Source organism: Nycticebus coucang, chromosome 10, assembly GCF_027406575.1.
Source record: "Nycticebus coucang isolate mNycCou1 chromosome 10, mNycCou1.pri, whole genome shotgun sequence".
Taxonomy (NCBI): Eukaryota; Metazoa; Chordata; class Mammalia; order Primates; family Lorisidae; genus Nycticebus; species Nycticebus coucang.
The window spans coordinates 54,839,226-54,855,396 of NC_069789.1; the positions used below are offsets into that span (position 1 = coordinate 54,839,226).

The 16,171-nt window shown below is 39.6% G+C and overlaps 1 protein-coding gene across 7 annotated transcripts in view; it reads right to left on the minus strand.

The window, feature by feature from the left end:
- The window catches only part of CD55 (CD55 molecule (Cromer blood group)), a 33,487-nt gene extending 31,851 nt beyond the window's left edge, over positions 1-1,636 (minus strand). For 3 of the 7 annotated variants that reach the window (XR_008383290.1, XM_053608075.1, XM_053608072.1), the window contains exons 1-3: positions 1,574-1,597; positions 1,237-1,459; positions 273-458 (exon numbers count right to left, since the gene is read on the minus strand). Coding sequence is in view for 4 of the 7 variants with exons in the window: in XM_053608075.1 (XP_053464050.1) it covers positions 273-458; positions 1,237-1,336 (286 nt within the window). In the remaining 3 variants the exon portion in view is untranslated. Of the gene's footprint in view, positions 1-272; positions 459-1,236; positions 1,460-1,573 lie in introns of all 7 variants that reach the window. The other 4 variants (XR_008383291.1, XR_008383289.1, XM_053608073.1 and 1 more) reach the window with 3 other exon arrangements.
- Positions 1,637-16,171: the final 14,535 nt, after the last annotated feature.

Sequence of the window (16,171 nt, forward strand, 5' to 3'; positions counted from 1 at the left end):
AATAATTTACTCTCTGAACAGTACCTTTTGTTTACCTTCGCTGTTCAGGAGGTACAGTGTTAGGAAGAAAAAAACCTCTTAGTGAAGAAGCAGGACCTGCTCAGGAAAGCAATGCCTTCAATTAGCAGGAGTGTGATGGGCCAACATGGTATTCCCTGGAGTCTAATAATGCTAGAAAACTATCAATTACTAGTCACTCCAAAGAGATATAAAAATAAACTTAAGATACATTCCATTCCCATTACTTCTCTGAACAGAAATGAAGAACTTACGATTACAGAATTCTGAAATCTGTGACCATTGATCATTATCAAGGCACACCACCGACTCTGCCTTGCCAGGAATTTTTACAAAGCCATCATTACATCTGTATGTTACTGTGGTATTCAGAGGGAAACTTGTAAGACCTCTCAAGTCTGGCTGGGCATTAGGCACTTCTGCAGGAGGGGGGCAGTCACCTAATGAGGAAAAAGTAAAACTGAAGGAAATACGTTTTTTCAACTCAAAGCCATATTGCTTCCCAGACTTAGAATAAGGGAAACAATTCATTTTGATGAATATGTGGTATTTCTACCCAGTATTGTGCTGATATACACCAAGAACTTGCTAGGCTTCACGTCTTGTCAATTAATTGAAGACTAAAATAAACCGAAAGTAAATAAACCCTTTCCCCTTCGTTATTTAAAAATAAGAAAAGGTGGTTTGGAATGTACCCAGTGTCCACGTAGATACCGCTGCTAGACCCCTTGGAACGCTGTACCTGAAGGAGATGACATGCAAGTTTGTAGGCTGTGTGCGCCACACGACTGGACTCTAATGCTGAGAGGCAGGAGTGGTCAGGTATTTGGCCGCCCACCCTTTTGGCCAGCTTATTGGAGTGTCGGGAATTCACTCTCTGAGCCCTCTCTTTTTCTTTTCCCAGGTTAGACTGCTGGGCAAACTCAGCCAGTGCCTCCACGCCTACCCCTAAAATCATGCTTGCCAGTTGGGGTCCGTCACAACAAGATCTCCCACATGCTGGTTAGCACTGGAGCTTAAGGAAGTAGGAGTGCTGAGCCTTAAAGGTTACGGGAACAATTACCGATGTTCACTTTCTTTATCTCCCAGGTCCCTGGCCCCTTTGCATAATCACGGAGACCCACCCGCCCACCCTTCGGACCCCCCATCCCACCACACGCACACACACAGAGCCTAAGGGCTGAACCGGCCAGGCTGGGTACCCGGGCCCCCACTCACTCAGTGCAGCTGGTGACCACAGCAGGAGCAGGAGCAGGAGCAGATGCAGACCGCCGAGGACGCGCAGCACTGCCGGGGCGCCCGGCCGCGCCACACTCATGGTGGGCGGGGACAGGGACCCGGCTCCCGGACTCCGCCGAGGCTGCAGCGAGGGGAAGCCAGCTGGAGCGAGGATCTGTAAGAACACCAGCCGGCGCAGCGTAGGTCCCGCAAAGCAGCTGAGCTGTGTCAGAGCCCGACTGAGTTACCAAAAGGGCGGGGCAATTAAGGGTTTGTTGAGGTCAAAGGTGCTGGGCGGGGCTCTTGCGTCACCCGCCCCCGGGGAACTAGGACTCACCCAGCCGGGTTCCGGGACGGTGGGAGGGCTTTCAGGTGCGGGACGCAGTGACATTTTCTTTCCACTGCTCTGTGGGACCAGCGATAAGCCGTCGGCTGGACTTGAATTATAAACGCATCTGCTTGCTAAGTAAAGAAAAACCGAGAGCGGGCAGGGGAGAGGGGAGTGGTTTTAAGAGCGCAGGCGTCGCTGCCCTGGACTCTGAATTGGTTTTGCGGGACCGCGGCGCGCTTGCGTGCAGCCACGCTAAGCAGGGAAATTCTGGAACTGAGAGACTGACCACACCGACCTTCAACTGGGAGGTCTCAAATGCCAAGGTGAGGGTGGGGGAAGAAACCAAGGAGTGCGTTGTTTCCTAAAATACTCCGTAACTGAAAACAGCAAGTGGGAAAGGACCTAAAAAACAAGTTGAGCAACACAGCAGGAAGTGAGCTTTGTTCATACCATGTTTGGGTGGGAATCACTTTTCTTCACCTGGGTTCTTGTTTAACACGGTCACTCCTGAATTACCTTTTAGGATTGTTTGAGTCTTAGAGATTCACCCTCCCCGCCTCCAGAGTGTTTATGTGTGTGGGGGGAAAGATGGGAAAAGATCTCAACAACAACAAACAAACTGGCTCAGAAAGCTATTTCATAAATGGTGTGTTGGTGGATTTTAAGAGGAAGGTTTGAAACAAGACCCTAGGAACAGCCCGCGGTTTGCAAAGCTGGCCATACATTAGAATCACATGAGGTGTTTTTAAAAATCCAGATATCCAAGCTGCACCCCAGACAAATTAAATCAAAATCTCTAGGGATGGGACTGGGTATCAGGATTTTTAAAATTGCTCCACTGTTCAGGTAGGTTTGAAAACCACAGATCTATATAGTACCGGTTGGAATAAAGATCCCTTCAGCCCAACACTGCCGTTGTCAAAAATACTAAAAGATTGATGGCAAGGTGGGTTGCGCATCCTAATGGGGGCTCAGACAACATGATTCTCTTTAATAATTTATGTGGGTCTGGTTAGTCCTAGCCTAGATTCCTTTTCCCTTAAATGGTTAAGTGAAATCCCTCACTTGGAATTATGCCTTGATCCTTGGACCTAAGGGGATGTTTGTTACATCCTTTCATGCTATTCCCTGAATGACTTCTGTTGCCTCTTACTGGTTAATAGGAACTTTATAAAGAGGAAACAACAGTATTCAACAATAGCACAATAGCATTTCTCTAACTCACGCTTACCCTGTACTGAACCGGATCTCATCTTGTCCAGTGTTGGAACCAATTCTACAGGGATTCCAAGAAAGGGCTTACTGTAGGCTTTCATTGAAACCTAACAGTATTTGAACAATTTAGAGTTTAGAAGTTTGCGGGTGGTGCTTTAAAAACCATCTAGTATGAGCCTCATATTGGATATTAAAACACCTCTTACTCTCACATTTGTTATAAACAAAGTATATCAGGGCCCAAGAGTATTTTAGAAGTGGTACCAAGTATTTATTCCTTTAGTCCCCCTAAGATCAACTCTCTTCCACCATGCCATTACAGACAGGTAGTCTTCATTCCTGCTTGGGCTCATAGAATTGGTGTGAAAGGCAAGGTAACATTGTGAAAAAGAGCTGAAGGTTAAGAACAGTTATGGAGCTATTGAAATACTTAGCACTGAGGCCTGTTAGACCTAAGTGTTCACTAAGTACATGTCATAGCTTTTTAACTAGAGAAAACAATGGGATCTGTAAAGTGTCAAAAATGTTATCTCTATTTCCCAGCTTAGCTATGCAAAATGTTCTAAGCATTCACCTTCCAAAACAGTTCTAGTTTTATTTTTTTGAGACAGAGTCTTACTCTGTCACCCCAGGTAGAGTGCAATGGTGTTATCATAGTCCACTGCAATGTCAAACTCCTGGGCTCAAGTGAAACTCCAGCCTCAGCCTTCTGAGCAGCTGGGTTTACAGGTGAGCACCACCTCATCTGGCTGATTTTTTCTATTTTTAGGAGAGAGAGATCCTAATCTTGCTCAGGCTGGTCTCAAGTGATCCTCCCGGCTTGGCCTCCCAGAGTGCTAGGATTACAGGGGTTAGCCACTGTGCCCAGCTAGTAATATTTTTTTTAAAGAGACTTTTATGAGAAATAACTGATGGACACTCACTTAATGCTTATAACCACCCAAGTAATTTAAACATTCTGAGGGGAAGATAAAAAGAAATCCACTATGCATTTATTCAGTTTAGAAAAGGGACCTATGATAAAAATCTAAGCATTGACTTAAATGTGCAAATGAGTAACTTATTGAAGATTTTTTAAAGAATGACTTCAGTTTATTGTGAAGCCATTACACCATTTCACCAACACAACTTCGTGAAGTGAACTATCCACATTTTATAGATGAGAAAATAATGCTGAGAGGCAGTTTACCAAAATCTGTGCACCTAACACGTGACCAGGACAGAATCTAAATCTAATTATATTCTAAAACCTATACTTTTTGATCACACTGCATTCTTATTACTGGTATCAGTCAGCAAAAAAATTTCTTCTATGTGGAAAACACTGAATTAGGTATTTTAGGAGGTGATTTGGAAACCCAGGGTCTTTTGGTGTGAGAAGTAGTCCCAAGGATTCATCTTCATCTATTAAAAGCTAGCAGTATATGTTTAGTTGAGTTATCACTCTCCCGTTCAGGGGCTCATTTCCACATTGATTTAAAAGGTTTGGCACTAAAATAGTCTCCACAGAGCTTTCTAATCCAAAACAACAAATTTATGTAATTAGGTCAAAACACATAAAATGGAATTTTGGCAGAGCTACAGAATACAGCTCCAAGGAACCATACAAAGATTGAATCAAAGACTGTTGAATGAACTAGGGAATGCTTAATACTCAGAAGCACACTAAGTGTCAATAGTTGCATTCAAGATTCTATAATCTAGTAGTAAGGTTGCGTGTGATAAATGCTGTGCAAATGCCATAGCCAAAGTGGTGTGGGGCTTCACAAAAAAGAGAATAAAGTGTGGCAGTTGAGGAGGGGGAGCCTAAGGGCCTAGTGATTCAGCTAAATGTGACAAGTGAATACCTACTCTGAAGAGCAAAAAATAGGAAAAGAGATAATGAGCAAAATCTGGGGTCAGGAGAAGGTCTTTTGATTCTACGGAACATAAGCACTTTATTAGGGAGAATGTAGGAAATGGAATCAGAACAATACAAGGAAAGGCTGAAAGAGGCTGGAAAGAGACTTGAAACCACAATTAATGCAACACCCCTCCCTTTTGCACTATTCAGAAGCACTTAAAAAACTGTTGAAGGTTATTATCAGAGAAGCACATGGTTACTTTGGAAGTTGTGTACAAGATGACAGAATGGGAGTAACTATGTAAGCAAAAATCTAATTTAGCAAACAGTAGTATAGTCTGGGCATTTAAGATTAGAGGGCAGAATTCTTTAATTTTAGAATTTTAAAATTAATAAATCTATATTATGGAGTAAGAATCATGTTACTCTGTAAAGACCTATGACACAATTATTATACACCTATGAATTTTCATCTCTGCTCTGACCAACGAAGTTTCAAAGTTTAGAACCCACAGAATGTGTTGACTGATAAGATAAAGAACGAGAAAAAAAGTATTCAAGGTGACTCAGAAGTTTGGAGTCTGTAAAACTGGGGGCCTTATTTAAAAGAACTGTCCATTCCGAAGTCAGGAGGAGGAAGAAATAACAACTTTGGCTTTAGGTTTGTTGAATTTACAATTGGCAGGCAACAGTCTACATGGAGATGTACAACATGAGATTGAAATAGAGGCAAGATTGAGCTGGAGTAAACTAGAGACCTGGCTGCAGGTAAGGTAACCAAGGGAGAGAGTAGCAATAGAAATACAGGGAGGCCCAAGGGGTGAGCCTTAAGGAACCCCCACATTCGACAGTACAAGTAGTAACAGGATAGAAGAAAATAGTGGAAAGGGAAGAGGTTAGTGCAATTTTTGTCAAAACCAAAGAATACAGAACTGTGAGCTAAATATTAATCGCCTGTGTTGTAGTTCAGGCAGCTGGTGTTTAAGGACGTGAAGTAACTACCCCAAGCCCCGTGACTTACCAGATGAAGAGCTGGGATTTAGGAGCTCAACACCTCTGTCAGACTTCAGGCATCACACTTCCAGGAAATCTCTCTAGCCAGGACATCATGCCCCAGGTCCTGCTTCCAAAATATTCCATGTACCTTTCAGTTCCTCATATCTAAGGAACCAGTCTGTTTCATGTTTGGAATCATAGCTCAGCCTAGAATTATTCGCAAACTTACCTTAAAATGTCCAAGGACAAATGAAAACTTTATATTGAAGCCTTTATTGTCTCACAGCTGGAAATACAGGTAGTTCTGCTTTACAGAATAAGTGAAGTATATTTTTTAAAAGTAATGTGAACAACTGAGCGGACTTTCTCTTTCTTCTAAAGGATTGTATTCTCCAAGAGTTCACTAATCAAGGTGTCAGTGCACTGCTACAGAGATAGCATCTTTTTTGTCTCCAACTAGGTGCAGATTCAGCAGTATCTAGAAGTGGCTTAATACCCTGTGACATTTTCGTCTGACAGGATACAAGAAAACTTGTGTGAGTGTGAGAGCATATGATGGGAGACAACATAGCGGGGCCAGAGTGGGCAGGTTTGGGAGGCGGACTTACGCTCAAATACCGATGATACCTTTGCTTCCTTGTTTTCTGTGTGGCCCAGTATTCAACCTCTCAGTGACACACATTCTTCATTTATAAAACAGATGTGATCTAATTACCTACCTCACAGGGTTTTTGTGAAAAATAAAGGAAATGATGTAAATAAAAAAGTCGGTACAGCCAGGCATGGTGGTGACGCCTGTAATACCAGCATTCAGGAGGCTGAGGCAGGTAGATTGCCTGAGCTCACAGGTTCAAGACCAGCCTGAGCCAGAGCGAGACCTTCGGGTGTTGTGGCACCTGTAGTCCCAGCTACTTGGGAGGCTGAGGCAAGAGAATCTACTTGAGCCCAAGAGTTTGAGGTTGCTGTGAGCTGTGATGCCACAGCACTCTACCAAGGGTGACAAAGCGAGAGTCTATCTTAAAAAAAAAAAAAAAAAGTCGTATGTTGCTTCGCCCACAGTAAATACACGATAAATAAGAGCAATAATTAATGGCAGTGACTAACATGAATGGACATTTCATATAATAGGACTTGCCCACTTTTCATGTCATCTATAAAAAAGGACATGTCATGACATAATATCTGAAAAATGTTAAAAGCAATTTAAAATTTTCAGAAGAGAGGCTAACAGTGTTGAGATCATCCAATTGTTCTCATTATTCTGTCTCCACCAAATAGAATTCATCCTTTGGCAAAGATTAGGTCACTTACAAAGATTCAGAATTATTTAAGCATTGGACTCTTTCCCTACCTCCACTGTAGTCCCATCTGCAGTTTGTTTGCCTTGATTTATGGGCATGCAAATGAAGACATAGTCTTACAATCTGAGCTTATTAGAATTGCACAAGAATAAGGGGAGAAGAAAGAAAAAATTTATATGGAAGAATCATCTTCCATTGCACTGCTCAGTTTGAGACCTAACGTCACTTAACCATCACAGCAATGTCATGAGTAAACTATTACTGCATCCATTTGCTTGTGTTAAAACAGAGGTTAATAGAAGAAAATGATTCAAATCTTGAATCCGAGTCTGGGTAGCTCTGCAATTATGCTTCTTCTGCTATATGTGTTACCTAATATTTGTTGGTGCATAATTAAAGCTAAGGGTTTCCTTGATGATTCTCAGAAGTATTCATTAGGAAGTATTTTCCCGGCACTTTTGAGTTGTCAAATAGAAGCCTTTTACTGAAATGAAGAATATTTCCTTAGGATAAAATGCACTTTCTCATGAAGCCAAATGGTCTGCTATGAAGAAGGTAATTTACATCAACCAAACAATATTGCAGACAATACTGCTCTTTCCTCAAGCCCGCAACTAATACTACCCTGTTTCTCCGAAAATGAGACAGAGTCTTATTTTAAGGTGTGCTCCCAAAGATGCACGAGGTCTTATTTTCAGGGACGTCTTATCTTTCCTGTAAGTAGGTCTTATTTTGGAGGATGTCTTATTTTCGGGAAAATAGGGTAGCACCGCTTCCCTGACATCCTTTCTTCCATCTTGTGTTTCCAAAGCACAGGGCCTCTCCTTGTTGTTCCTTGTCCATTCTGCCCAAAGGTCTGTAGTAATTATGTCAGGATTTGTATAGAAAACAACCATTTTGGAAAACAACCTTGGTAACTTCTAAAGTTAAACAAATACTATATGGTCCAATACTTCCTTTTCAAAGTATGGATACAGGGAAAATAAAAGTATCTACAAAACACAGTACATAAATGTTCATAGAAATTTTGTTCATAACAACTAGAAGTTGGAAGTAGCTCATCAGTAACTGAGTGGATAAACACATTGTGGTGCTTCCATATAATGGAATACTACTTGGTATTAAAAAGGAACAAGTTAATGATACAATTGGGATAATCTCAAAAACTTGCTGAGCAAAGGAAACTGGACATGTAAGAATATATGCTATATTTTTCCCTTTATATCAAGTTCTAGAACAAGCAAAATCAATTTCTGATGATAGAAATCAAATTAATGACTGTTGGAAGTGAGGAGTGCAAAAGGGTAGGAGAATTGACTACAAAATGTTCTATACATCTATTGGGGTAGTGGTTCCATGGTCTATACATTTGTTAAAACCCATCAAACTGGATACTTTAAATGTTTCCATTTGCTTTATGTAAATTACACCTCAATGAAGTTGATTAAAAATCATAAAATGGCTTCAAAGATTTCAGTTGAGGAGTTGGTAGGCCAGCAGGGAACTACCTGGGTCATTGTGTCAAGAAAAGCACTACCAAACATACTTTTTCTCTTTTTGCCTCCTAATTTAATAGATCAGCCTTTAGTAGTGTTAACCAACCCTGTGAAGTAATATCAGCCTATAACATTAGTGCACTTTGTTGACTTCTGGAAAACTGAATTGTTATACACAGGAGAAAATTGGGGAAAAAATCACAAAACAAGCATAATCACATTACATTAACCATTTGATTTGGACAGCATAGTCTGAGAGGCACCGTGCCAAATCAGAGTGCTCACCCATTACATCAGAAGGGTCTGTGACTTCCCACCATTGTCCGTTTTCTTTTAATCCCAACCTGCTTTCTTACTGTTCCATGCGAAGAGCTAGTGATACATTCCTGGAGCTAATGAGATGGGTTTATGGCTGTCCTCCAAATGACCACTCCCTCGCTCAGCGAATTTCTGCTAAATCTTTCACAAGGATAATGTGGCAGACAGAAGTGATAACAGCAGCAATTTAGAGTGTTCTTCACCAATTTTACATATACTTGTTAGAGCTACTCTGCGAGATGTCTATTATTTTCATTCACTAACTGAATTTCAAGGATTATCTAATGATTATCTAATGAGTTCAAAGTCATACATTTAGTAATGATAGGGCAAAACTTGAAACCACATCATCTGTCTTAGCCCATTATGCCACTCATACTTCCCAATAAACAACAAAATATAAAGCAGTTTCCTGCAGATACCATATTTAAAGGGTCCTATGTATTTGGTCTGCTCATGGTGAGCACCAGAATTTTCTCTGTAAGGGGCAGTGAGTACTATTAACTGATCTGGATATCTCTTTGCCATAATGTATGTAGATTCTATTCAGAGTTTTAAAACAACAATAAGATGAATTAAGAGAATAATTATACCCACACTTTAAAATCTACTGTGTCCATTTTACTGGTTAATTTAAATGTAAATACATTGAATGCAATATGTAACACTCAAATATAGATGTGTATGTAACTATGGTGTGGTTCTGATGTTAATTATCAGACCTGAGCTGTGTCTCCTTAGATGTTTTCTACCTATGATTATTTCCCCTGTGTCATTATCTGCTGCCCTTCAGGGGCTGTGTGGTTAAAAGCGATCATTTTGCTGCCTCACTAAGGTTTTGCAGTTTAACTGTTTCATGCCCTTTTAAATAGAAGTTATATTTAAGCTGGTTACTTCTTTGGTTCTCCATTGTTTTTCCTAAAGATTTTTATCTGGAAAACTAGCCTAAAGAGGTAATCTGTAATACAGAAAATAGGTTTTAGGCAAATAGACATTATACTTAGGTAAAAAGAAAATTTAGAACGTGCTTAACTATCCAATGGTAGGGGAATGGTTAAAAATCTTTCTCCACCTATACTCATATTACCAAATATTAGGCAAGTATTAAGAGTTATGTATACAAATAAATTTGTAATGGAATATGAAATATTTTATTAAAATGTTAATCATTTGAACAAGATGAAAATGATATATTCTATGTATAATATGGGACTCAATCTTGACTATGCATTAACATGGAAACAAAATTATACATATAGAAAGGATTGGGAAAAAAGCCAAAATTTTAGGTAAAGATATAGGAATAATCTTACTGATTTTTTCTTTATATTTTTATTTCTCATATTGAGCATGTATTACTATTATATCTAGAAAACTTCATTTTGATTTTAAAAGAAATCACCTGATTCATAAGCATAAAAACTAAGTATTTGATCACACTTGGTTATAACTTGTTTGAACCTGGAGATTTATTTTTACAAAGCAGATACATGAACTTTTTGCAACTTGATTCTCTTTTCCTTCTATCCTTTCTAGTTTGAAAATCTAGAGATGATAAAATGCAAATTGTTTAAGTCCTTTTAGTGCATCTTCCCATTCAGGACCCAGGCCATTCTTTCCATTCTCACTCACCACCCTGGTCTCGTTCAAGATTTTGATAAATAAATAAATAATACATAATAAATAAATTTCACCCAGACTATCACAGTAAACCATTATATGTTTTTCTCCTGTCAATTGATTATATCCAGATTATGCTCTGCAAAATTATTCCCATTTCCATAGGATAAAGTCCAAGCTTCTTAGCCTGCTTTCAAGACCCTGTATAATTTTATGTCCGACCATTCCTGCTTTGCCCTCACCACTCTATTTCATGGATGAACAAAACTTGCTGTGCCCTGATCAAATTACCCACCATGCTGATTTCTGGCATGCATCTTGACTCACTCACAAGGAATGCCCTCCCCACCCAGTGTGGTCCAGGGAAATGCTTCCTTGGCCATCAGCGGATAGAGTTCTCACCCTCTCCTGTGCTCCTGGAGGAATACACCAGTTTCCCTAAAGTATGCTTGTATTCATTTGTGATGTCTCCTCCAGCATTATGTTAAACTATTTCTTAAATCTTATAAAGTTGTTTAGTTAGCTCTATTTGTTCTTCTCAACTAAATTATAAAGCAGTTTGACACACCAGACAACAATACAGACTCTAAAGCATTCTGCTTGGGTTGAAATTCTGCCTCCCTAGGAGCTCCGTGACCTGGACAAATTACTTCATTTTAGCGTGCTTCAGTTTCTAGGCACATAATATCTAGCTCATAGAACAAAGTACGTAATATAATAATATAAGTAAATAACTTGGAATGGTGCCCATTTCATTACAATTAAATATTTGCTGTCATAATGGTTATTAGAAGCCATTTTAATACATCTTTTTTTTTTTTTTTGCAGTTTTTGGCTGGGGCTGGGTTTGAAACCACCACCTCCAGCATATGGGGCTAGCGCCCTACTCCTTTGAGCCACAGGCACCGCCCCATAGAAGCCATTTTAGTGTAAGGATTATTCTTGCCAGCCAGTGCAAAGACCTCTTGCAAGCTGGTGTGAGGACCTCTGGTGACCTGGCAATTGACCTGAGTGGAAATAGTGGGAAATGAAGAAGTAAGTCATAAAAGACAGAGAGAGAGACAAAGAAAGGTAGGGGATGAGAGATAGGATGGCGTCGGAAGGACTGGTGCAGCTGATGGCTACAGCCAGCATCTGAACCATGGAAACAGCTTTATTTATTCAGTATCTTAATAAGGTTGCATAAATCTTAACAATTGAGGTAGAGATCAACCTTAAAGAGGAAAAAAATGTGTACTTGCCGATAACAAAGAAAATATGCATGGGCTACCTGACTTCTGGCAAATGGAAAGAATGTTTTTTTTTCTTTTTTCTCTTTTCTTTATTTCTTTTTATTAAATCATACCTGTGTACATTAATGCAACCATGGGGCACCATGCGCTGGTTTTATAGCCTTAAGGTTAACATAGCCTTCCTGGCATTTTCTTAGTTATTGTGTTAATACATTTATATTCTACATTTAGTAAGTTTCATATGTACCCTTGTAAAATGCACCGTAGGTGTGATCCCACCAATCACCCTCCCACCACCTATCCTCCCACACATCATTCTTTATACTTTAAATCATCTCTAGTTTACTTTTAATACTTTTTTTTTTTTTATTGTTGGGGATTCATTGAGGGTACAATAAGCCAGTTACACTGATTGCAATTGTTAGGTAAAGTCCCTCTTGCAATCATGTCTTGCCCCCATAAAGTGTGACACACACTAAGGCCCCACCCCCCTCCCTCCATCCCTCTTTCTGCTCCCCCCCCATAACCTTAATTGTCATTAATTGTCCTTATATCAAGATTGAGTACATAGGATTCATGCTTCTCCATTCTTGCGATGCTTTACTAAGAATAATGTCTTCCACTTCCATCCAGGTTAATACGAAGGATGGCAATTGCAACAACAACAAAAATAAACAAATGGGACTTCATTAAACTGAAAAGCTTCTGTACAGCTAAGGAGACAATAACCAAAGCAAAGAGACAACCTACACAATGGGAAAGGATATTTGCATATTTTCAATCAGACAAAAGCTTGATAACTAGGATCTATAGAGAACTCAAATTAATCCACATGAAAGAATGTTGTTAAAGGAGATGTGAGCATTTCCCAGGCTATGGGGGACCTGCTGCCCAAAGTCTGCTCCCCACAGATTATGTTTTATATTTCTTTTTTTCTTTTTTTGCAGTATTTTTCACCACACTTACAGTCTGTATGGTGTCATAAAATGTAAACAAATGTAAAGATGCAGTATTAATAATAACTGCACAAAATTGCTACAGTAACTATGCTACTCTGGTAATTTCATAGCCACCTGCTGTTGGCTCATTGCAATGAGCTCAAGTGTTGCAAATGTCAGCTTAAAACATCACGTGACATTAAATCTTCACAGAACAATTTTCTCTCCAGTAAATTATGGATGGTAGTAAAACGTGACCTCTCACACGTTTTGTAAGTTTTTCATCATTTTTATTTTACATAACAGAATGGGGCCCATATGAAATGCCACTAGTGTGATGCTAGAAGTGCTTCCAAGAAGCAAAGTCATCACATTATAAGAAAAGCTGAATTGCTTGTTATGCACCATAGATTGACGTCTGCTCCTGCAGCTGCACCATTTCAGGGCAAATGAATCCAATGTAAAGGTCATTGTGAAAAAAAAAATAAAAGGGAAAGGTGTTTCTGCAGCTACTGCAGGCTACTCAAACTTTTCAAACCGGGGGCCAGTTCACTGTCCCTCAGACCATTGGAGGGCTGGACTATAGTTTGAAAAAAAACTATGAACAAATTCCTATGCACACTGCACATATCTTATTTTGAAGTAAAAAAACAAAACGGGAACAAATACAATCACACCGTCTCATATGGCCCATGGGCTGCAGTTTGAGGACCCCTGTAAGTTTTTGTGAAATACCCTTTTAATTCTTACCGAAAATACAGCTTTAAATGGGTACAGGATTGCTCTAAGGGAAGTGTACCTATAGACCAGAGGTTCTCAAACTTCCTAAGGCCGTGAACCTTTAATACAGTCCAAAGGGGTCACGACCCACAGATTGAGAACTGCTGTTATAGACCAATGTGATTTGAGAAAAAAGCAAAGTAATTACACAACAACTTAAAGGGAAGGTGAAGGATCTAAAACTGGAGAATTTAATGCCAGCAAAGGATGTTTTGATAATTTTAGAAAGAGGTTTGGCTTAAGGAAAAAAAAAGGTAACAGGAGAAGTAGCTTTTGCTGACCAAGAGGCCTTAAGAATCTTGGAGGGGAAATGATTCTACCAAAACAGGGTTTTGATGTAGATGAAAGTGCCCTATGCTTGGGAGGGGAAAAGCTACAAAAAACATTTACTAGTAAGGAAGAAAAGCAAACATTAGATTTAAGGTAGGAAGGGACAGGCTAACTGTACTGTTTTGTGCAAATACAATTAGGTTTATGATCAGGACTGCCCTTAGCTATAAAGCTGCTAATCCTTGAACCTTGAAGGGAAGATAAACACCAACTGCCAGTGTCTAGACTGTATAACACTTGGACCTGGACAATGAGAACCCGTTTTCTGAATTGGTTCCTTTGATGTTTTCTCTGAAGTCAGGAAGTATTTTGCCATTAAGGGATTACCATTTAATCCTGTGGACCTCCTGGAAAACTAGTTTGGCCGTCTTAGTCTATAGCCTGAGAAACTGGAAATCCTGTTTCATTAATGGTGACTTAATCCCAAGAGTCTGGTAAAATCGTTCATTTACTTATTAGTTGCTGACTTTGTGTATTGTTGAAAATAGATAGTAAATTGGTTTGGGTCAGTGGGGTCCACAGGGAGTTCTTTTCATATTGGACAATGCCCATAGCCACCGAAAAACCCGTGAATTCAAACACTGAAGGTATTGAAATGGTCTACCAAGAAGTGATTGAAATGGAAAGGCAGACAGGGAGTAGATCCTGTATGGCTTTGAATGCCATGATAAGGGGTTTGATTCTAATTTATAAAAAGTCAGTAATACATAGGATTTAACATAAATCTTAATAGATCAGTGGTTCTCAACCTGTGGGTCACGAACCACAGGAACTGTATTTAGGTCTACCTAAATCATGTGTTTCATACCTCCAAACCTAACAACTCTAATTCAGCCTTTAGGGAGCCATAAAGACCTTTAAGGCTCATTACACACAGTATTATGGAAAGGATTGCCAGTACTATGGAAGAGAACATCATGCAAACCTGGGAGGATTACACCATTAAAGATGCGATCATCATTATAGGAAATGCCACAAAAGCCATTAAGCCCTAAAAAGGAAGTTGCTACTGAAAGAAAGCATGTCCAGCTATTGTGCATGACTTCATAAAATTGAAGACAGAACCAATCAAGCAAATTATGAAAGACACTGTGGATATGAAGAAAGAAATGGGAATGAGTGAAGGATTTCGAGAGATGGATCTTGGAAATTCAAAAGCTAACAGGCACCACACACCACAGGAATTAACAGAAGAGGGCTTGATGGAGACGAATGCTTCTGAACCAGGGCCAGATGATGAGGAAGGACAGTGGAAGAAGCAGTGCTAGAAAACAAATTGGCGTTAGACGGTCTGGCAGAAGTCCAGTTATTCAAGACTGCTTTTGCTTTGTTTTATGATACAGACGCTTTTATCATAAAGGCACTGAAACTAAAACAAACAGTGGAAGACAGACATTTTTAGAGAAATTAAAATGAAAAAAAGGCAGAAATTATGATGTAAGAGACCGTAGAGTTACACCTAGTGTGACTGTCTCTCCTGCCTGCCCTCCCACCACCTCTGCCTCTCCTGCCTCTGCCACCTTCGAATCAGCAAGACCAACCCCTCCTCCTCCTCCTCCTCCTCAGCCTCTTCAATGTGAAGACAAGGGAAAGATCTTTATCATGATCAATTCCCATTTAATGAACAGCAAATATATTTTCTCTTCCTTAACTTTCTGTAGCTTGCTGTGTTGTAAGAATACAGCACTAATGCATATAACATACAAAATATGTCTTAATAAGCTACTTATGTTTTTGGTAAGGCTTGCCGGCAATAGTTGACTATTACCAACAAACTTTGGGGGGATTCAAAAATTACATGTAGATTTTTGACTTCATAGAAGGTTGGCAAACACTGTTTTGACCCTTGAATGGTCAACTATATTTTCTTAAGTCCCTTAACACTATCAGCCAGTTCTACTGAACTTTTATTATTGCTGTATTTTTAATTTCTATGAAAATACTTATTCTCTGAGTCATCTTTTTTTAAACTAGCATTTTTTTCTCATTTGAAATACATAGCGTCTTTTATATCTGATGCTGTTAATTATGCAGGATTCTGTATTGTGGTGGGGTGTTTTCTTCTGTTTGGATTATCTGTCTTCTGAGTTCCTTTTTGTGTGTATTTATTAGTTTTGGTCTCTGCTGTTCATTTTGAAGGCTTTCTCAAGTGTCCACAATCCATGACCTTCCTTTAATATTTAGGAATGAAGCTCCAAACCCTAGTTGAAACTCTGTGTGTATAGTCCAAACTGGTTTCCTAGTTTGCTTGAGTGTAGGTTATTGGGTTAGGAATTTGACAGTGTGAGAAGAAACTTCATATGTCGTCATCTGCAAGTATTTTCTCCTAGACACATTCGTTTCACTCTGAAGAAATCCTCTAAATTCTTACCTGGAGTGGAGCAGAGAGGTATAAGCCTAGCTACCAGTATTCTGAGACTATCATTTTAAACTGGAAGTCACTACGAACACTGTATGTGTGTGCGTGTGTATATATAGAGATATATACACACATACGCACACACATGTATCACTGCTTATCCATTTCATATAATG